Source organism: Meriones unguiculatus, chromosome 15 (genome assembly GCF_030254825.1).
Source record: "Meriones unguiculatus strain TT.TT164.6M chromosome 15, Bangor_MerUng_6.1, whole genome shotgun sequence".
Lineage (NCBI taxonomy): Eukaryota > Metazoa > Chordata > Mammalia > Rodentia > Muridae > Meriones > Meriones unguiculatus.
In genome coordinates, this window is record NC_083362.1 from 76,965,092 (window position 1) to 76,988,078 (window position 22,987).

General features: G+C 50.1%; 1 protein-coding gene across 11 annotated transcripts in view; it reads right to left on the reverse strand.

The window, feature by feature from the left end:
- Positions 1–22,987, reverse strand: part of Hdac4 (histone deacetylase 4) — a 260,524-nt gene that overhangs the window by 6,483 nt on the left and 231,054 nt on the right. For all 11 annotated transcript variants that reach the window (XM_060368864.1, XM_060368871.1, XM_060368867.1 and 8 more), the window contains 4 exons: positions 22,733–22,852; positions 21,931–22,028; positions 14,062–14,180; positions 12,579–12,712 (listed from right to left, as the gene is read on the reverse strand). In XM_060368864.1, coding sequence (XP_060224847.1) covers positions 12,579–12,712; positions 14,062–14,180; positions 21,931–22,028; positions 22,733–22,852 — 471 coding nt within the window. The remainder of the gene's footprint in view (positions 1–12,578; positions 12,713–14,061; positions 14,181–21,930; positions 22,029–22,732; positions 22,853–22,987) is intronic.

A 22,987-nucleotide genomic window follows, 5' to 3' on the forward strand; every position in this document is an offset into this window, starting at 1 on the left:
GTGGAAGCCGTAAAATAAAGTCACCCTGAGAGTTTGCCTGGCCTCAGCATGCCTGGAAAGCTGCTGTGTATAGCTCCTGATCCAGGTTATCTGGCCAAAGCCACTGCAGCCCTCTGTGACACACCCATCCCCAATCTGGCTGCACCTGAGTACTGCCAGTTACATCCCAGGAAACATGACCTTCTAACCAAAGACATCACTTAACATGGGCCAGAAGGAGCCTGGGGCAGGTGGAGCCAACATGGCACCCTTGAGCCGTTCACCAACAAAAGAACCAATGGTTGATGCCAGGCTGGGCAGGAATACACTGGGGAAGCTTGCAGTACCCGATGAAGCCACGATTAGGACCTGTGTAAGGACAAGCCACAGGGACACCAGAAGACATATAGGGTCAATCTGTAACAGTAACCCATGGCCAAAGGTGGCAGGCTGAGCAATGAGACAACATAGCACGGAGTTAGAACTGAGCAGGAACACAGAAGTAAATGCATGTATGTGTGGAAAGACAGACATCTGCGACAGCACTACTAAAATTCCAGGCGGTGGAACTTACGGCACCTCATGCAGAAAGGAGGTGACTTCAAAGGGAGGCTGGGTGACTGAGGTAAATACTGCCCTGCGCAGCCCTGAGGTATAGTGGAGACAATGGCCACCTACTTCTCCCTCCCTAAGACTATCACCGTGAACAGAACCTCACACTCATTTCCTGTATTGCTGGGATAGGGAGAAGGCTTTGTTTGGCTCAGGGACGGAGGGATCGGGGAATCCTGGTGGGCGGTGCAATGGTAAGAGCAGCCACATAGGCCCTCACACTGGCAATCAGGTGGGAGCATGAGTGCCTACAACACTCAAGCCATGCCCCTAGGGCCCTGCAGCCAAAAGGTTACACACCCTCCCTGGACAATGCTCAAATACATGCTTACACTGGCCAACATAAACTGATAAACATTCCAGAACTCCCTGAGGTCACCAGAATCATGAAAAGCAACTGGGAGTTGGGAAGACCATGACAGGCAGAGGAGACTGGTGGGTGCAGAAGGACCAAGCACAATAGGACATCCTGGGTGGGACAAAGCAAGCCCCCTGCGAAGTGCTGGTGACATCCAGACATGCCTGGAGTTCTGTGGCTAGCCATTGGGGAGGACTGGTTTTCAGGCTATGACAGGGACTCATGTAGTGGGAAGGCTGGGCTGACAAGAGGGGAAGGTTTCTGAGCAGTCTGCAGAAGCTTAGGCAACTGTCACTGATCCTCTCTCCCCCAAGACAGTCTATTTGGCTTATCACAGACTGTGGCTGCACCATTGCATGTGCTCTCAATGGTGAAAGAAACAGGCCACTGAGCCGGTCTTAGCAGACAGGGAGGCACACAGGGCTGGGCAACAGCAACACTGGAATGGAAGGAAGTGCACTGGGAAGCCCGACACTGATGCTGCAGCCAAAGGATGAGGCAGGGCAGAGGGCAGGCAGTGCTCAGGAGGGCGGGCCCAGCTAAACTTCTCAGCCACTAGGAATGAGCACTGAAGGAAGGAATGACCGTGGACTCTCCAGAGCTGGGAAATCCCCAGCCCAGGCAGGGACGAGCCCCACAGGGACAGCAAACCCAGAAATCTATAGTTATGCTGGAAACAAGCTGTGGAACATCAAGGGCAACTCAGAATTGTGAAAGTAGCTGTGGAAGGCAGGTCATCTCCATAGTTGGGACGGCGGGGCATACACAGCAAGGAAAGCAAAGGGCAGTGGAGGTATCGCCCTGTGCCAAGAGGAGACCATGACCACCCTGGGTCACATGCCTGGTGGAATGAAGGTATCTCCCAAACCAAACCGATGTGGTATGCTGCCCACATCGGCCCTTTTCCCAAAGGAAACCCACAGGGTAGTCCTGAGACAGTAAGAATGTCCTGCAGGGAGGCAGGAGATGAGGAATAATGGGGGAAGAAATCATCTGAGTGCAGTGTGGCTCAGACCCAAGGTGGGTGACACATGACAGCAACAAAAAATGTCCAGTGAAATTAAATAAGTGAGGGGAAGGCAAGTAGCCTGGGAGGGGCTGGGACTGGGCTGCCAGTTTGGCAGAGAAACACGCAAGACCTAGTTAAACTAGAATTTCCAAAGAACAACAGTTTCTTAAGTATACAGAGGTCATATGTTCACTCTGGAGAGTCCAGTGAGGCCACTGTGTCCAGGCCTTGGCTCTCTCAGGATAACAACACCTCCTGGTCCTGCTGGGGATTTCTGGACCGTGGTAAGGATGATTGCTACACATCTTTCAACTGGGAACACAGGAAACTTTGGGATCAAATGACATTATGAGATGGTGAGGAAGGAAACTTGGGAGCTATAGGACAAGCCAGATAGAATGAGTCTGGATAAATGATCCAAAGAGCTGGAAGTGGCCAAGGTCCCACCTACAGCAGATGGCTGGTATAGAAAACAGAACCCAGCTTTCTGCTACTTAGCAAGGATGAATATGAAATCTAGGAGGAGAGACAGAAACAAGAGTCACTGGGCACAGCTGGCCAAAAGAAGGCTGGTGGCATCTTAAATGTTTAGCACAGGGATCTGAGGGCAGACTGTGAATGGGTGTAAGGAAGGCTGTATGGCAATGGCACCTCTCCAGTTCACTCAAAGAATAGGACACTTGATACTATATCTTTAGTCTTAAGATGGGTAGTACTGAAAAGAGACACCAAGAAACATCCATCATGGTGGGAGATACCAACAGGCAGTTTTGAGACACAGCAGACAAATCAGGGCAGGAAGCAGGCATGACTAATACCAGCAAGCTTGTTTGGTGAACACATGTGGAATGTCTGTGCTGACTGACCACAGTAGTGGCCCATCCAGCCACTCCCACCAACCACACCTCCTTTTTGTATGACAACAGTCTGTTAGGAATTGGTAACGGAAACCATGAACACTCATGTTCTCATGCCTGGAGATCTAAGCATACGAGCTCATGAGACAGAGAAGCTGTCACAGATAGCTCAGTGGCCAAAGGTGCTTCCTGTAAGTCTGACAACCTGAGATCAAACCCTGAAACCCCCTTGATAAAACTGTGTGTGTGTGTGTGTGTGTGTGTGTGACATAAAAACTCCGAGGAGGTCATTCAGTGGACAGTGTGTGCTGTGTAAGCACGAGGACCTGAGTTTAAGTTTATGTCCCCACCAGCAGACGGCGATGTTTCCAACAGGGACTGATGTCTGGCTGTATGAGGCCCAACGCCCTTTGAGGATGTGAAACACAGACTCTCGGATATGGGGGTCACAGTTGTGGCACAGTTGTAGGGTGTCCTCACTTAAGACAATGCTCAGAACACACATTTATTCTCGCTTTGGGACAAGGTGTGTCCAACAGTGCATGCTCACAAAGTTCACCAGAAGCCCCCCCACCCCCGAATCCTGGTTCCTCAGCTCTCTCACACCTCCCTTGGACCAGACTTGCCCCAGATTAAATGAATTTTCATATGCACATCCAGGGCAGCCTAGGCAACGGGTTTTGCTGTGTGCAACATTCTCACCGCGCTCACAGCTTCCGTGACGCCCAAAGCCCCCAGCCATAATGCTCCACCATCATCCAGTCACTGGGCCAGCATTGCTTCCTCCCCGCATCTAGGAGCTGCCTCCCACATGCACTGCTTCATGCACTGGTTGAGCAGGGTACTCTGGCTCCGGGGCTTGCTCCCAGCAGTATAGAAAGAGCAGACGCGGCGCCAACTGCCGTCTGAGCTGCCCGTCTGTCTGCTCTCTGCCAGCTGCTCTGAAATCTTTCTGCATTTTCTTCCCCCTTTCTGGAAAATATTTCCCCATGAAAGAGGACATGAAAACTGGAAGGGGTAAGGATGGTGGCCTTTCAGCAGTGCGATGCTCTACCTCTCCAAGAGAAAGGATGCAGACAGAGAGGGCTCGTCCTCGGTGGTGAAGTCTCCATGTGCTCCCTTGCAGAACAGAGGAGTGACCAAATAGCATCTGGACACTTGGGATCGTATGGCGAGTCTGTACTCCAGGCATGGGGTCAATCTGAAGACAATGGTACTTAAAGAGTGTTCAATGCCACGTGTAGAATACTTCACTTCATGAATGATGTCTCCATCCTAGTGATGGGAAGGTGGGAACACAGGGAGAGCAACTCCACACATCTCAAAACACCAGCCCTTCCCTAACTGGGATGCTATTCTTTTGTTCACCACAAGTGCCCATCAATTGTAGGTACTTCAGCCACATCTTCCTCTGTTGCCCACACTCACTCCTTTCCTCTTTCCTAACAGTTACCCTTCTACTGTCATATCCTGTTCTTACTGTTTCCAGATTTCACATGTACAAAAATGTGTGATGGCTGGAAATTTTACTCCACGGTTGCATGTGTATCTGTTTGTACCATATTGTCCTCATACCAAAACTGGGTAAGGACACAACAAAAATGGAAACACTGCAGCAAGTCTCCCTGACGAACAACTATGAATGCAAATTATCAGGGAAAAAATACAAACTGAGTTCAACAGTACATTAAAAAGATCACATATCATAACCAAGTTAGATTCATTTCAGGCAGCCAAGGCAGGTTCAGTGTAAGCAAACTGATAGTGTAATGTAGCATAGAAACAGAACCACGGGAAAGCACTTCAATAATAATCACTTCAATAGGTACAGAAAAACTGTTTGGCAAAATTCAACATCACATGCTAACAGAGGCGTGGAAGACACTGGAGCAGTAGGGGACAATGTCAACACAAGAAAGCCCCCACACAACAGACCCACACCCTGTCCACTAACACATACCCATCAGGGTTTGGACCCTTAGTCAAGGTAACAGGTCAAGAGAAAGAAAGAGGAGATACAAACAGCAAAGAAATAAGTCAAATCATCCCTGTGCCTACAAAGCGTCTACACTGTAAAAGTCTAAAGGTTACCAAAAAATTCTTAGAACTGATAAACACAAAAGTCAACATAAATACCAATACTTTGAAATGTACATTAAGGAATTTGCTGAGAAAAAAATAATTCTGTATACAAGCCTGTTCAAAACTGAAAATAAAATAAACTTAAGATGTGAGACACCATTATAACAGAAATCATACAACACTGAAGAAAACACCCAGAGGATGGAAAGACCGCCCACATTCACGCACTGGGAGACCTAATATTGTGAAAATGGCCATATTATTGAAAAGTTTCTATAGACTTGATGCAGTCCCTATCTAAATTCTGATGACATTCATTACACAATCTGGAAATTCAGCTAAAAACACAAAGTCGTGAAAGCAATTTTGAACAGAAAGTAATACTGGAGGTACCATGGTAGTCGCCCCCATACAGTACTCCAGAGCCACGGGAGCAGAAACAGTGTGGTTATTCCTGTATTTAAAGCTATTTCTTGAGCAATCCAGAAAGTGCCAATTACTGTTCTGGAAACCTGGAATCTATCAGTGAACAATACCTCACCCCCAGCATTATATAATGCAGGAGACAATCAGCACCGATCACAGTCAGTGCAGCGCAGACACTGGGGGAGGTAGGAAGTGCTATGAGAAAGCGAGGAGGGCAGCGGGATGCAGGGTGCGACAGTGTCTATTACGACACACAGGGTGGGCCTGCCTGACAACCACATTTCCATGGGGTTTCAAAGGCCTGATGAGAGCTATCTGGAGCTGGTTCTGCAGGGCACCCCTTCACTGGCAATGCCACCACACTCTTATCCATCTACTCCCTGCAGAGTACAGCCTTGCCAACGGCTGACTTGGAAAAAGGCTCACAAAGCAGCCCAGATGTCTGTTTCTAGTAAGGGCCTACCTGCAGTCTCACTCGCACGGTGTGACAGCAGGGCCTGGCCAGCCTTGTTTTCTACACTGCAATTCAGGAAGAGACAGACTCTCACAGTCACCCAAGCCCAGTTAGAGCAGCTCACACATCACTTGCTTTTCATGGCTGGCAGTAGATGAGTCTTTTTACCTTTGAAGCCCCCCATTAAGCAGAGGCCACTCTCTGGTCTCATTCATCAAAGCAAACCTCCTGGGAAGAACCACTGACACCCTCTTCCAGATCTTAGAATCCATCTATCAGTGCTGGGAGCTCATGCCTCAGCCTGTCGCTCAGGGCGCTGGGTCAGCCGTCCACTGTGAGCACTACTTCTCCTCAGGAGGGGAGACACATCCATTCTTCCCAGGGATCCTGACTCAGGCCTCCTGCCACACCCTACTGGCCAAACATTAGCAACAGGTTTCCAGCCAGCCCATCTTCTTGGCTCTAGCTGTACACTTAGTTTCCGGTTCAGTTTTATCTGGAAACTCTGTTATAGCTGTGTCCAAAGATCCCAGTTTCCTTCTGCCCCTTCTTCTTGCTCTGGGCTCTGGATTTACACTTTGTTTCGAGACAGGGTTTCTCTGCATAGCCAGCCTTGGCTTTCCTTGAACTCACAGAGGTCTGCCTGCCTCTGCCTCCAGAGTGATGGGATTAAAGGCATGCACCACTATTACCTTGCTCTGGATTCACACCTAACCCACAGGAAACGGCCCTGTCTGCTTTCTGGAGTTACCAAGAACCCAACACCCTGGAGGCTGCTGGAACACTGCCTGGTTCACGCTCTGATTTGGTGCTGTGTGAGGGTCACCTGCTTTGTCCTCCTGAGGGAGAGTAAGAGACAGCAGTCTCCTGTGGAGTGCTGGCTTCACCTGCCAGGCTTGTATTAGCAGGGTCCTCTGTCGATGTCTGAGTAAACCTTTTGCTGGAGTCTTGGAACTCAGAACCAGCCGGCAGTCACAGGGTGTGACAGCTTTAAGGGCGCAGACTCACTTGAGGTGAAGCACAAGAGGCCACAACACTCTAAAGCTCTTGCTCTGTCCTGGCTTTAGGGAGACTTGAGCCTGTGCCTTTCAGAACATCACCCTCCGGGCCCAGGCAGGAGGTCCTAAACTTCCACCATAAGCAGGTTCTAACAATGAAGGGTCACTAGATCCCTTTTCTCTGGCTACCAACTCCTCTAACAGCACAAGTCCAGGTCTGTGGGCTCTTGGTGAGCTTATGGCCACAAGCCTAACTGGTTTCAGTCTGAGAATTTTCTCATCCTCCTACCCCCAAGTCAGACCATTCCTTTCTCTTACTCCCAAGGAAGAAGGTATCCTCAGCTCTTGTGTCTGACCCCATACCCAGAAACACAAGCTGCCTCCTGAGGACTCCTGCTCTCATCCAATGACCCCTCTTGCCATTAGTTTCATTTCCACACTGAGGAAATCATTTGCGTATGGCTTCAGCTCTCTCCTCTGGCTAAGGATGTGTTTCCTTGGGTCTCGGCCTGGCCCTCTACCAGACCCGGAAGCTCAGTCTAGAAGATCATGCCCTAGTCTCCGAGGGCATGCACAGCCCAGGGCCAGCAGATGCTATTCCCCAGACCTGTTCCTCTGGATTGTTACCCGCTTCTCTGAGAAGCTGGAGGTCTAACCCCTCTATGCGACAAGAGTAACACAGGCCCGCCCTGGCTGGCAAAGAAGGTAGCTAGCTCAATGTCAGAAACTGTTGGTAACATAGCAGGGCCTTAAGTGTATATATGTGATCAAGTGGTCACTTGTGGATTCAGATCTTTCCCATGAAGATGTGAAATCTTCAGAACTGGATGGGTAAGTTTCGAGAGTCTTACACACACACACACACACACACACACACACACACACACACACCACCAATAGGACTAAAAATGTTCTAACCTGTGTCCTGCATTCCAGACAGACTGGTCATCGTCAAGTTGGGGAGCTCTCATGAAGGTGCAATACCATCATATTGGCCAGTGGGGCACACCAATTGGACAGAGGAAGGAAGGGACCAGATACAAGTAGCAGATGAATGTGTAGGATAAAAGCCACTGTCTGAAATAAAGTGTGCATGTAAGTGTGTGAAAGCTCACAGGGTCCTTGTGTGTAATGTGGAAACAGCCTGACAAGCAGTGGCCCTCAGTGGAAGCCACACACATGCACAGTTGCTTTTCATTGTTGCCAAGCCTTTCCACATTTGTGTCTTACAGCACAGGAATCTGAACACGACAAGAGGCTGGACTGAGGAATGAACCCTTTAAACAACTCATTTCATGTTCTTCTGAACATCTTCCAGCCCTGGGATTGGGCTGGAAATGATACGGGACACTGAACCCTGAAAAGTCACAGGAATATGAACACATGCTAGCCTTCAGAACATCTCTCACAGGAGCAATGGCCTTTGCCACCACTCCTGCCCCGACCTCTGTGGAAGGCCCTGGGAGTCCTCAAGCCTGGCTGTGCACTATGGATGGCCTTGGGAATATGGACAGGTATTCACAGAGGGCTCCACACAGCAGCATGCACATCTTGTCGTGACTTTGACTGGGGCTGTGAGTAGAACTACTCTGAACTGGCTTCTGCAGCCATGCTAATCCTTAGAGACACCCACAGCACAGCGCAGATGCCCTGAGCTGTGCACCTGGCCACTCAGGGTCTCCTCTGGCAGTGGAGCTACCTGCAGGCCACCACTATCCACATCTGGCTGGCCAGCATGCACCTGCCAAATTGCCTAACACACAGTCTATCCACCCTTACCAAAGGTGGCAGAGTAGGACTTGTCCAACTTTTGTGCATCAGTGAGATTTTTTTTTATAGAGCCCTTGATAAAACTAGTGCTTCCTGTTTTCTGATGGTTTAGCAAAAACTTTTTGGTCAGAAGAGCAAACATATGAGCTACAACAGGCCTGAGTGAAAGCCAACTTCTCTATTGTAACTCACAGTTTCTAGCACTGAGAGTCTTACCACTTGAGCAAGGGCTGATGACACACACCAGTCACATTTTAACTATGGCAAAGGGTAAGAAATGGTCTGGGCATTCCAAAGGCACAGGATTTCACCCAGGGTACCCACAAACAAGAGAAGGACATCTGAGATTAAAATGAACAGTCTGTGACGAGGGACGACTGTCGGGATGGTACTCTGCTCCACTGGCTCAGAGCCCCCAGTAGTTGCTGTGAACCTGCACAGGGACACTTCAGAGCCAGTCCCGCTGGATGACCTTCTCCTGGTACTGTGGGTCTAGATCCTACTTTTTGGGTGCAGCTTGCCTGCAATCTGTATGACTGCTCCAGTGACACACGTGTGGGCCTTAGCCTGAGCCCCAGCTGCTCTCTCAGGTTTGCCACTGGCATGTAGCCTGAGGGGGTGGCATGATGGCTAGCTTTCACTGATAGCTCCCTCATGTAGTAGACACAGAGCATAGTTCTCTATTCTTGACCAGAGATGCCAGCCTGTCGGCCCTGTAATGCTATGGCCTGTATCTCGCTCTCTTGTTTGTGACACTTGCAGAGGTGGCTCATGCATGTTACACCTAAGAGTACCAAGCGGAGGAAATGGCCCCAGGCCAAACCAGCTACTTTTCCTGGATTCGGAGACTTCTACATAATTTACTATTCTGTAGTGCTTAGATGCAGATGGTTACACTCAGTAAGCATCTCCAAGTATCTGCTTTGAGTCCCATTTTCCTCTAAGACATGCAGCTTCGTTTGTAGGTTCCTACAAACTCTAGGTTTGGGGTTGGGGGTTGAGGTGCAGTATGTGGAGCCCAGGGCCTGCTTCAACAGCAGTGTCCTGTGTGGGTGTGTGTCCCCTAGAGCCCCATTTCTCAATGCCTCCTCACAACTATGAGTGACAGGCCCCCTTCCTTTCCACGGGCCATGAGCAAAACATGGCTAGCTCAGTAGTACCTAACTTCCTGATGATCTGATTCTGAGCCTGGGCTGAGGCTCTGTGTTCTTCTCTCTAAGCCACCTTAGCCTCCTGCTCCGCTCCTCTATGGTCTTGTTGGTTGAAATACCCCAGTTTTTGGTACCTGCCTGATGTGGTCAGGGCTGCGCTTGCAGCTGGTCTCTTTTCTGAGTATCTCATCTCAAGCTTCCTTCAATATGTGGTCACGGAGCATAGCTCTGGCTATCTCTTCCCACCTTCTTCAGAGTGGAACCATCAGCTGCAGGCTGGCTGAAGCACTGGGATTCAGACAGATCCTGTATGCATGTGTCCTCTCCCTGGTTCCTTCTCTGCTGCATCCTGGCTTTTTGAACTAGGCTGTTGCCTAGTCCCCTGCCTTTGGTACCCTCTGTCCTTTCACACTGTTTAGCCTCCCTCTTGTCCTGGGATAGCCAGGTAATTCCATGCCGAGGTGCACAACAGGCCTCCACAGAGCCACAGACACCTGGCCAGCGCTTATGCTCCTGACCTCCAGTTCCCGGCACCTCACAGTGGGGTCAGGATCCCAGCGTGCTGTAGGGAACCGAGGCCTGGCCGCCATCTCTAGGCTTCCCGTAGCACTGAGCCTGGCCGCCATCTCTAGGCTTCCCGTAGCACTGAGCTTGGCCGCCATCTTTAGGCTCCCTGTAGCACTGAGCACAGCTGCAAGCTGCCACCGTGCCAGTGCTGTGAGCCCAGCTGTGAGCATCTGGCCCCCACTGCCCTTCCGCCAGAAGCCACACAGTCGGAAAGTACCTGTGTGCTCCCTCTCCTGTCTTCCCAGTAAGAGACAATGTCTAAAGGTGAATGTTGTGGAGACCTATGTACATATGAAACACATCCTGAGAAATAATGCCAATTAATGTGGTGGTCCTTTCACACTTAGGATTACAGGGAAGCCAATGGGAGCAAGCTTTGCTGGGCAGGAAGAGTTGGGGAACACAGAGCAAGACCCCTGCTTTTCTCCTCCCCAGTAACTATGGACACTCGTGGCTGACTGAAGTCACAGACCTGCCCCTCAAGCAGCCGTCCTCTGTTGGGTTTGGATGTTTTCCCCTCATGCTGGCTGCAAAGGATGGCAGGAAAACTTGGCACTCATGGGACAAGGGAGGAGAGCTCAGTGCCCGGTCAGTATACTCAGGGCCTCATGGAAAAACTTGGCTAAGGTGTACAGCCACGTCCTCTGATAAATGAACATCCCACTGGTGGCATAGGGGCAGAGGTTGAAGCCAGGTGTGACTAGTAGGGCTTCTCTTGTTATGGGGTCCATACCGAAAATAGTAAATAAATACAAAGGAGTATGCATTTTGGCTCAGAGGCTTACACCCACACACATCAAAGCAGTTCTCACTCTGACTTCCTATCTTGTGCTTTCTAGACTGAAACCTGCAGAGCAGATCACAGGGCCATGTATTTAACTATGGCTGTGTGGCGCCCCGTGGGCTTGTGACACCCCCTCACCCACTCAGGGCCTCAGCTGTGCTCAAGAGCAACCCTGAACTATGTGTCGCCTGGCCCAACCCTGAGCTCACAGGTGTTAGCCAGCCAGGTCGGAGAGGGTCTTCTTTAACAGCCTCTAGGGTGGGGACGGCCTGAGAACTCCTGATGTGTTCATGTGGGCCAGCCGCTTCAGAAGCCACAGAGAGCAGGTGCAGCAGGGCCACAGGTCTCGGCTGCTGACCCACGTGCAACTATAACCCAGAGGATGAGATACTCGTATGTGACACTCGAGGCTGGTCTGAGCTACCTGAAGGTCCAGACCTAGCAGTCCCTGGGACACAGGCTCCAGCACTGAGCTCCCCACCCCTGGCTGGCTCCTTCCTAGCACCTAAACAACACCCAAGGGGGCACCATTTGAGCAGGCCCTATGAAACAAGAATCATATACACTGGGTAACAAATACCCACAGTAGGCAGATGAGCCTGGTCCAGCAGTTCTCAACCTGTGGGCTGCAACCCCTCTGGGGGTCAAATGACTGTGTCACAGGGGTCGCCTATGACTTATCGGAAACTACAGGGATTTACATCATGATTCATAGCAGTAGCACAATTACAGTAGCAGTAAAAATAACTTTATGGCTAGGGGTCACCACAACCTGAGGAACTGTATTAAAGGGTGCCTGTAGTACAGCATTAGGAAGGGTGAGAACCACTGACTTAGATACAGATTTGGAAATTCTTCAAAGGAGTTATGTGCCAATTTTACCACATGCACTAGCGGCACCTAGGGTTATGTGACAACTTCATCTTCCTCCTAGCCTGCAGCTGTAGTAGGTCTCTGCTGGGCTCAGCTATGCACATAAGGAGCTAGGAATGTCAACACCGGTTCATCGGGCACATGGGAAGGGAACTTACCTGGTGTTCACTCTAGCCCTCAAAAGCTTTATTTGATTACTGTCTTAAAGACTCTGCAGGCAACCGTCCGGACCCTGTCCTGCGGCACCAGTGGGGCAGTATAAAGCCCTAACCTAAGCATCATTCCTGAATGCTGAAGGCAAATGGTTGCCTAGTCCTGAGCATGCTGACACTACTACCCATGTTCCTAGAGAAGCCTGTTCATACTGGAGACCTGAAGAGTAACATGAAGACCGGCCACATTATCCTTGACATGACTGACACAGGAAGGGAGGACATGCTACAGCAAGCACCTCTGAGTCTTGGGCCTGCTTGGCGTCCCTTCTGCTCATCTCTTAGCCACAGTCATACCTACTACATGGGGCGGGGAACAGCTGCAGCCAACGCCAGGTGAACTGTCCGCCCAGGTGAGAGACTTGTGCCCTCCACCATCTGAGCCCTTGGCAGAAGCCTTGTGCCTGTGGTGTGGCACATTCCGCAGGGCTTCGAAGACTCCATACCTCATTTCCCAGCAGAGCAGAAACACAGGCTTCGGAAGCATCGCAGATGGCTGTCAGGTCATGGCCTCCCTCGAGGGCCAGCACAATTCGGCCACCAGCTAAGCCCATCAGCTGCTTTGTCAAGTACCCGAAACCTGCGAAGGCAGAGGGACATGTGAGTGGAGCACTCTAGAAACCCCACGCACCTCCTAGACCAGGGCCGAGAAGGCATCTCACGTAGCTGAGGCCAGCTGAACACGCTCACTAGTTTGGCTTTTGGATTGCGTCTTCATGCTACTGAGTCTGCATTTTGGTTCTGCACTGCCTGCCTTCCTGGGTACCTGGTGCGCTCTGTGCATTCATATGCAAGTGGAAAGGGGCGTGCTTACACCAATGCTGTGTGTGGCCAGAGAGCTTTCCCACATCCGTGTGTCTGGGCATCTGCTTCCATCGAGGGCTCACAGAGTCTTCTCTGTGTTCACAGGCCCCACTCACTTGGTAGGCATGGGGATACCATGCACAGCCAGACAGGCTAACATAGGCTAGGCACTGGGAAAGCCCTAATAAACCAGAGGCTTCCACCAACCCACTCACCGGACCAGATTCAGATCTGCACTAGGCTGTACCTTGCCTGCTATGAGGAGCTCATGGGCAGATACTGATGGCAAGCCAAGGTGTGTCTGATGGAAACACTGATAGTGGCTTTGGGCTGCAGCTTGGAATGTAGTAACTGAGACTATGATGCATGGTGGGCAATCTCTGGCCGCTGTCTGGACCTCACAGCAAGAGCAGTGGGCTCAGAGAGGTACTGACACCCCGAAGGCCATGTCCTGTCTCATAATCCCCTTGCTGATTTCACACGCTCCCTGGTGAAGGTGAGACAGGCTATCTCTGTGACTAGATGTGCTGATGGGAAGAGAGGAGAGAACAGATCCAAGGTACCTGGGCCTTGATTGAGCAAGGCACAAGAGCCAGGCTTCAGGACCTTAGGCTCCTTATAGCCTTTGGTCACCACAGATGGGTGAGAAACAGCCAGGCCATTGTGTGGCGCATGGTGTTACAGCCCGGAGGCCTTTCCTATCTTTTCCATGTGCTGCAGCAGAGCAGAAGTGGGGGCCACAGACACTGCCAGCAGGTTCTTCCTTGGAGAAGTGCAGCAGCTCTAGCAGAGAACAGACCTCGGCACCAAGCACACGTCAGCCAGGTAGGACGGGGGGCCCCATCCTGATACTTGGAGAAGGAGCTTATGCTGTCAGCATGGCTGACAGAACCTGCTGCATGTCCTGTGAACTTGATGCTCCTTCGAGTTTCTGTCCTAAGAGTAGAGATTGTGGCTTTCAACTCTCAGCCTCCTGCTGCTCAGGGCTTGCTGATGGCTGTTTTAGCACACTGTCATTCTGCATTGAGAGCTACAGGTGATGTCCCTCCTACTGCCTCACACAGAACACAAACAATAGTGGGATGGCAGACATGAAGGCGGGGAAGCGAAACTCTGGCGACTTACATTTGGCAGAGAGATTGTACCCTCCAAGAGGTGTGGGGTGGCCCTCCACAGCATCGAAGCCTGATGACACCAGTACCATATCTGGGGCAAACTCATTTGCGATTGGCATGACCACCGTTCTGTAAAGGGCAAGAGAAAGCATCACTGGGTCTGTAAAGGACATGGCATGTGGAAGACAGTAGCTGTCAAATGCACTGTTTGAGCTGAATTGGAAGGGACTCAATGGAAATGCCCCTTCTGGCCTCTCCCAAACTTTAGCATGGCTTACCAGCTCAGCTACCTTCCCCACAACAAAAGAACACGCTTTTTAGGGCTCTCGTCTAAGAAAGGCACACTAAGATGGTTACTACTGATGCCAACCCAACAAAATCTAGAACCATCTTGGATAAAATCCACTGAGCACGCCCATAATGGATTATCTACATAAAGTTAGCTACTGGACTAAGGTACAGAGACCAATGTTAAATGAGGCTGACACCATTCCATGGGTTGGGGTCCTGGACTGCCAAGCAAGCTGACATCTGCTCACCTCCACACCCCTGTTCCCTGCTTCCTGACTGTAAATGCAATGTGAGCTCCTGCCTCTAGCTCCTGCTGCTGGCTTTCTGGCCATGACACCCTTGAACTGTGAGCCAAAATAAACCCTGCCTTCCTTAGGCTGCCTTTGTCCCAGCAATGCAGACTAACTAGCAACTGTGTCGCTGACCAGACACAAGGGCCCTGGCTGGCTTTCCGCAGCCCTGCTGAGGTGCGGTCCACACGGGCTTCCCACCCCTCACAGTGCGCTGCGCCCACAGTCAGCGGCCGTCTGTGCAGGTGAGAGTCCGTTGAAGAGAAGATTCCTAGAAGGGCAAAAGGGGAAACTGAAGCCACAGTTAAGAGAACTGTGTAAAACATGAATACCCTGAGTACTTCAATGGCCAAGTCACTGCACCTCTCAGCACAAAACCCGTCAGCCATGGCCAAGCTGGGGTGCAGGGCCACAAACAGTCCTGGAACTGACCCAGGAGACGACAAGGCTTCAAGCATCCTCAGAGGTTGCTTCATTAGATGAAGAATGGCCAACACCAACTTTCAGTGTCTCTCTGGGAGCCAGCAGGGACCCTGAGAGGGAGGAACTTGTTCCCGTAGCTCCAGCAAGAGTGTTCTGGGCTCCTGGAGCAGATTAGGAAGGTAACTGTGTTGTCTGGTCATGTGACTGTACAGGTAGGGCTGTGAACCTGCTGGGGCCCTTTGCATCTTTCTGGGCTGCCTGTTCGTGAAGCCACCCCTCCTATCTGTCCAACCTAGAAGACAACTGTGTCTTACAGCCTTTCTAGCACATGTGGTGGGCCTTTATAAACCGTGTGCATGCAGAAGTCCGCAGGAGGGGACAGATGCACCAGGAGATGGTTCTTCTTATTGCCATACACTCAAAGTGCCCAAAGAGTGCTCAACAACTCCATTTTCTCCTTCAACCTCTCCTAGCTAGTAAAACTCCCTATCAAAATTAGCAAGAGTATCACTAAAGACACTCTGAATGTAACTGGACCAAGTCAGGAAGGATTACAGGTTGCACATTGGCTGCAAGTTCCCCTGACTTCAGGGTGGTAGAACACTGTCTGAATCGGAGCTCTCAGGGACAGCTCAGACAGGGAAAGGCAGAGTGGAGTGGTATGACCTTACATGCTACTTCAGTTAGCTTGGCTCTGTTTGGTATAGAGAAGACTATTAAACAACATACCAAGTTCAACCAGGTAACTGGAGCCTGGACATGTATTCCAAACCAAAGCTGGGCAACTATGGAGGGGTTGGGCTTCTGTTGCTCTGGATGTTGTACACAGTCTAGTGTCTCCTGGAATTATTTGTTTTAAGCTAAAGGGACTTTCCGATGCCAGTCTTCACCGTGGGGGCTTTGTGGACCACTGTTAGAGTGCAGGACACATCCAGGTAACCACAGATAAGGCCACATACTTTCTGAAAAAGTCTGGCAGGAAATCTTTCAGTCTTGAGGCCACATGGGTAAGACAAGCTACAGATGCCTTATGATATAAAAGCATCAGGCACAGATGATGAGGAAAGATGCAAACTGGTGAATTCTACACAGGGGCTATGGCTATGATCTTTGCCCTGGACTTATCTGCATGGCTTATGTCCTGCTCTTCAGAGAAGGAGCTCAGCTTCAGACTACAGAGCTGTCATTGTGCCCTGCTGCAAAAAAAGGCATACCAGACTCATTTCATTGGTACAAAACGTTTAAGCTGAGCATCTACCCAGTACACACACTGGAATTAGCCTAGAAACCTGTCACAGTGGTCAGAAACAGGGTAGAGAATGGCATTAGCTTCTCCAGCTTCTATGTGCTGATACTGACTAACATCATTGCAGTGTGGGCTTTTCTCCCCAGGCCATGCTCGTCAGGCCTCTCTGAGGTCTTGGGTCTTCCCTGCAGGTGTAGGACACTGACCTGACAAGATGTGTGGACAGTGACTGTCATAGCATCATACCAAAGATGACCACATCTTAACTAACTATTCAATGAAGATATTGTCACAGAACTCCTATCTTAAAAGAATAACAGAACCTATCAGGGTTTAACAGGGATTTTAGAGCCAAGCCAATTTCTTTTCAAGTAAAACCTTGGCTGTTTATGCCAACTGTGCCATTTGCTAAGGACTCCAGAAAGTGTATACAGTGGGCTTTGGCTCTTAGCTTTGAAGTACAGCTGAGCTACTTATTTAAATGTACATTGCACCATGGCTGCCAGTTCCCCTGACTTCAGGGTAGTATCTCCTCCAAAGAAGTTCTGCTAAAACCATTATTAAAAGGAGCTCACGCCAAGAGTATTGATGCTTATATGTGCTGTGTGTTATGGTCAAGAAGCCAACCAAAAACAAGTGTAAGCTACTACCTAAGCTGGAGCCAGAAGGCCCCAAGCAGAAGCAGCGGTGGGTGTCAGCAGACGCAGTCTTTGAATGTCCCAGGCTTGTCTTCTCGGCTGACTTTGAAAATGTGCAGAAGCTGGGACAAATGGCGATGAATGTAAAGTAGGGTTAGAGGCGCCCATATGTGATATAACACCACAGGAATGTCTCTGCTCCTTGTTGAGACACTTATCTTTTAAACTTTATGTATCAGCTGGGTGGCCCCTGCTGTATGAAGATGTACCTCCTAGCCGCCACCCTGCAGGAAGGTATCTCAAAGAATGCTGCTATTCAACTGGTGTTGAAAGAAAATGGGACACTGAGTTCACATTTTTTACCTCCCAAAATAAATTTTGAATCATCAACCTAGTTTCTGAAACATGTCAAATATTTGCTGTGGGCTTCCCCTCCATCCTTTCGTGAGTTTGTGTATATTTGTGTCTGTTGAGATTGGGGACGGGGAGGCGAAGCTTCTCAAGAAAGCAGATCAATTTACCATCTGCTTAGAGGAAGGAGAAATGAGTCAAAATGAGCAGACCCCTAAGAAGGCTGGCAGTGTGACCACAGTTTATCCCTTGCTGTGGAGAGAGAATGAGGTCCCCGCAGGTACTCAGATGCACAATACAGCAGCAAGGTTGAGCGGCTGCAGGCTTCTCTGAGGGTGACCACAGTATGCGGAATGGTCCTATGTGTGCTGTGCGTTGTGTGATAAGTGTCTCTCCCATAGCTTCAGGAACCTTCATTACCAGTATCGTTCTGGGCCCTGCTTTCACAACCACCCCACCTCTGCAGCCTGTGGCATGTGGGCTCTTATGCATACACACAGCACAGAGGACACACGCCACATCTTTCTGCACTGTTGCTTGCTTGGTGAAAGTGGGACTGGTGCTCCAAGCAGGAATGCAGGCCCAAATTGTATCTCACAGAGGAACTGTTCATTGCTAGCCACATGAGAAGGCCAGTACCAGGCACATTCTAGGGATTCACAGCCGCACAATCCTGTGTCTTATGAGAGGGCAGAATGGTCATGGAGGCATCTCTGAAATACACTCTGACTGCAGTTAGTGCCTCAACAACTAGGTTCCCACACGACAGAAGTGGTTCCCAGCTCCTGTGCTTTGGGATCCTCACAGTATCATCTGGGGAGAGCTACTGAACTCATGTCTTTAGCTCAATCCAGGCTGATGGGTGCCACATCTGGGGGCCACCAGATGTGTCCCCCCAATCCAGTCTTGTCACCACCCCAGGGGTCAATGTCAGGTAGCAAATCTACCAAGGTCCATTTTCCATCTTGATACCCTGCTTTCATGCTCCACTTTACTTGCTCACCATGGCAATCCTACCCCCAAGTCCCCTAGGCTGACAGCCCCTAATCCGAGTTTACTTTCTCCTCAATTCTCAGTACCTCCTCCACTTACCTATACCAGGAAAACAAAAACAAAAACCCCACCAGACTCTGTGTGGGGGCACCCTTAAGTCGTCAAAGGCTTGGGCTCATGGAAGGCTCTTTCAGCCTCAACCGGCTGGTCTGACTTTCTCTCTGATCAAGCTCCTATCTCCCAGGAGTAGGGTCCTCTTTTCTTTACACCTAGAATGTTCTGTCCCAATGCATCAAACTCATCTTTCCTGGATTACTAAACGCTAACTCTAACATGTTCTTACAAACATCCCCAGTCAGAGCATTTTCTGCTAAGTACCTCAACCTGCCCTTCTGATCTCTGGACTGATGCCGCTCAACCTCCTACAGGCAGGTGTTGGGGATCACGCTGCCCACATTCATATTAGTCCCAGTTCCTCTCAATGTCATGGCTTGTTGCTGTTTAACAAGGCAGTCCAGCCCTCTAGGCCTCTTTATGATTCATTAGACTTGTCCATTCTAACACACTGCCTGCTTCATCCTTACACTAGGTCTTTTACCCTGGCCAAAGGAAAAGGCCACTTATTATTCAGCAGGAAGAAACCCTCAACAGCCTAACAGGATCCAGGTGAACAGGCATCCTTGGGGGATGCCCTTTTCACCATAATGCTTGGCTTGGACCTCATCTGTGGAGGCTTCTGAGGCCCCCTGGTGGCTTGAGAGCTGCAAGCTTTATTTCTGGTTCCTCTATGGGATCAGGAGAGGCTGCAGATTCACTGGACTTCCAATGCTGAGCTTTACACTTCTGATTACTGACTTCTAAAACCACCACTACCCACTGTGTTTGCTATTGAAACGCTATTCAAGGAAGCAGTGGGGCACCATAATGAATTGCAACTACTTTTAAAAAGGTATGCAATTGTTTGACCAAATCTCCACACAGCAAGTGCTTATTTCTCAGACACAGAGTCGTTTAGAAGTTGGTACCACTACAGTGGGCACATACAGGGGCCACAGGTATCTTACCACCACCATCAAAATACCTGTTTGGATAAGCCAGCAACAGCAGCAGTTTGTACAATGGAATGAGGGCTCAAGGTCCACTGAAAGGCAGTTGGGGCCAGTGTCTACCCAGTGAGAAAATAAGGATGCCACTCAGAACACCAGCACTGCTGACATCTTTGTTAAGCTTCCTGATGACACATGACTCTGTCACTGCTGAGGCCTGGCACTGAGGACAGGTCTAGGAGGCTAAGGACAGCGTATCAGTCCCTGACTCCCAGGCCCTGGTGCTCGCCGGAGCTCCGCCAACTTCAAAGCTATGTCTGGCTTGAGGCCTGGTTTAAATTATAGTTTCTTTTCTCCTCCAAGTCTCTGAGCCCGAGGAGAAAGTGCCGGTCATTTCTGGATCTCATTAGGGGCAATTTTCTTATCTTTTCTTCATCAGAGGCTTGATCCCCTGAAAATGTGACCTGGCAGAAGAGGGCTCTGAAGAACAAGGTGCTGCCTTTGAGGCATGCCTTGTTCCAAGGGGGCTCTAAAGGGGTAGACTGGAGAAGAAAGGGGGAATGAGCCTCTGACCCTTCTTTCCCCACCTGATGCCCAGGGAACTATAAATTGTGAACTTCAAAGTGCTACTTTACATTAAAATCAATAAAAAAAAAAAAGAAAGACAACCTGAAGCAATTTCCCTTTTCAAAGGAGCGACTGAAGCTTGAGAAGGTGCCCTCAATAGGGGATTATCATTCACACACTTTGCCAAACGTTAGAACAGATGTCAGGGTGACTAAGGAAGGAAGGCTCACCTCAAAGGCTGGCCAGGCAGGTCAGACACTGCAGATACCTGGGCAGGGACACCAGGGGTCAGACTCAGGGCCCAGGACCACAGAACTGCAGGCATACTCAAGAAATGCCCCCAGTGAGCGCAATTCAGGAGGCAGGGAGCAAGGCCTGGGGGATGAGGGCCTGCCCAGTCACCCGGCTGCAAGGACTGATGTGAGTGGAGGGTGTCCATTTACTGTCATCAAGAGTACCATCTTCTTTCTGTACCAGAGCCACCATGAGGCCTTCACAGGCCCTGACCTGCAAATAGCATCCACTCAGAAATAAAGGCCACTAATTGGGCAATGGTTTCCTCTCACACCACTGGTTCTTCATTTTTCCAGTGCTGAGGAGAGGACCAGGCTAGTGCGTGAGTGCATGACACCCCCTGGTTCTCAGGTTCAGCTTTCATAGACCTTCCAGTGTTTGGGGAAAGTATGTAAGTGATGTGGGCTCAGACATGTACAGTGGCATGTACAGACACCAGAACCAACCAAAGGGATCAGAGGAGAGCGGCAGTTCACAGTCAGCCTGAAGCTTCTAAGGTCCGAGTGATCCCCGTCTGTACCTGGCCAACAGCCGATCGGTAGATCTTTGTAATTTAGTCACATGGGATTTGTCACTTCTAGGAACTACTGACCAGCCCACTGCCTGGTCAACTCACACCCATTGGACCCCCAACCACCTTTCCAATGGGAAGCGGGACTGGGAACCTGCTTCAAAATGAGCAAGCAGATGCTGGGAAGTGCTGCGAGACTGGTACCACAGCTACAGACATGACAAGTCTATGTAAGAGTACAGACACGTCTCAGTTGGTGACACACATACTTGTATACATGCACATACATGTGCTCACACCGACAGAGATCTATGTCTCAAAGGCATATATGCATACAGCAAAAGGCATACACAGGCGGGCACACGCACACATACACACACCACACACACAATAGAGATATACCGAAAGCCGGGTAGAAGTACCCTGCAAGGACGAAAGACACATGTACACATGTCTACATGCACACAAGGCACATGTCTATACACATGTAATTCATACATACAGAGGTCAAGACATGATACCAGAATTACAGAAGAGGCAGAGAAGACCCCAATGGAGGTCCAATGACGCTCTCATCCACAATATAAAAAACCATGTCCTTTGAGACTCAACAGGCCTATCCAAGCCCTGCAACCACTCCTGGGCTGTGGCTGACTTGCCTGGAGCCTCCACACTGCACAGCAACTGGGGAAAGCTGTCATGGTAAAACAAGAGAAAGCAGCAGGCCCAGCCATCCATTGTTGGCTGCAGGAATGGCTTTATTCTGGCCTGATGGAAATAAAAAGAATTACGGATGACACAGGTCAATGCTTTTTAAAAAGCAACCACCCTGCAGCCAATCTAAGGGACCACAGCAGCACAAATGATGGATGAAGTGACTCATGCCTGATTTTCCTAAGAATAAAGGGAATATTTCTCCTTTATTCATTTCCACTTTCTCTCACTTCACAAAGGGTTTGTGGAAGAATGAGCAGGAAATGAGATCTCTGCGATTTACATCTTCAGTTCCCAGTGATTCACGAAACACTTTCCAGCATAGCAGAAGCTTTTCCTCCTTTTCCCTATCACCTCCCCATCTTAACCACTGGGACTCAAAGCGGCTCACACAAGAAGGGAGCTGGTAACAGAAGTGAGGCAGTACAAAGATCAGCCCCAGAGGTCTCCAGCCTGCTCCGCTGCTCCTGTACTCAAAAGGACCAGTCTCTACAGCTGGACAATGGGGTACTCACCTGAAGGCCGCCAGGTACTCTGCATCTCCCATGGGGGGGTCGAGGCCACCCGTGAAAGCCATGTTGACATTGAAACCCACGCCTGGCCCTGTGCCCACCTGTGGCCACAAGGAGAGAAACTGTTGTCACTGACCCTATGAAAAGAAGACCTGGCACAAATGACACTTGAACTAGGGTGTGCTGAGCTGGCATGCCTATAGGGATAGCCATGGGTCCTGTGGATTTGTGGATGTGCTCACCAGTGAGGCTGGACACCTCAGTGCCAGGCACTGATGTCACTGGAGGAGTTGTGACAGGACTGCAGCTGCTCATAGGCCATGAACTAGGAGGAACTACTGAGAGACATTCCTGAAGACTGTCATGTGTGCACAAGAGTCTCTGTATTGTGGGGCCATCTTCAGAAGACAGGCTCTGTGCTCCTGGGTCTATCAGATAGTACCAGATGCCAAAAGGACAGAGAGGGACACGGGAATGCTACCTAAGGATGCACAAGGTACAGAGAAGCATCCAAAGGAACAGCACAGCAGCCTCCCTTGTGCGTATGTTTCACTTGCCCTGAATGGAACCAGAAATGGTGTGTAGGTCCACATCGCACACGAGACAAAATTCTGGCTCAAGTCACACACAGCATAATCCAGGCTAGCATTTTCTGGAAGGGCAGTGGGAGCTAAAACAAGTGTGAGATGCACCTTCTATGGCAGGCAGTGTGGCCTGCACCTGCTCTGCAGATAGCTACGGTACCTGGCTCTAAGCTGGCTTGTCCCTCAAAGCTTGCCCCCAAAGCTTTAGACATTCCACATACCTCATCTGGTGCTCCACTTCCTGGAAAGAAGTTCCCATCGTCATAGCGGTGTAGGGACATGTAGAGAACATTGGGGTCATTGTAGAAGGCCTGTTGGGTCCCATTGCCGTGGTGCACATCCTGAGAGACCAAGAAAACTGGCTCAGGGAGGACAAGGCCTCAAATAGGATCCTCACCAGCCAACTGTGCCCTGTACCTTGGGGTAGCAGCTCCTACTTGGTGAACACTCAAGAACCTTCAGCTTTTACCCTCTAT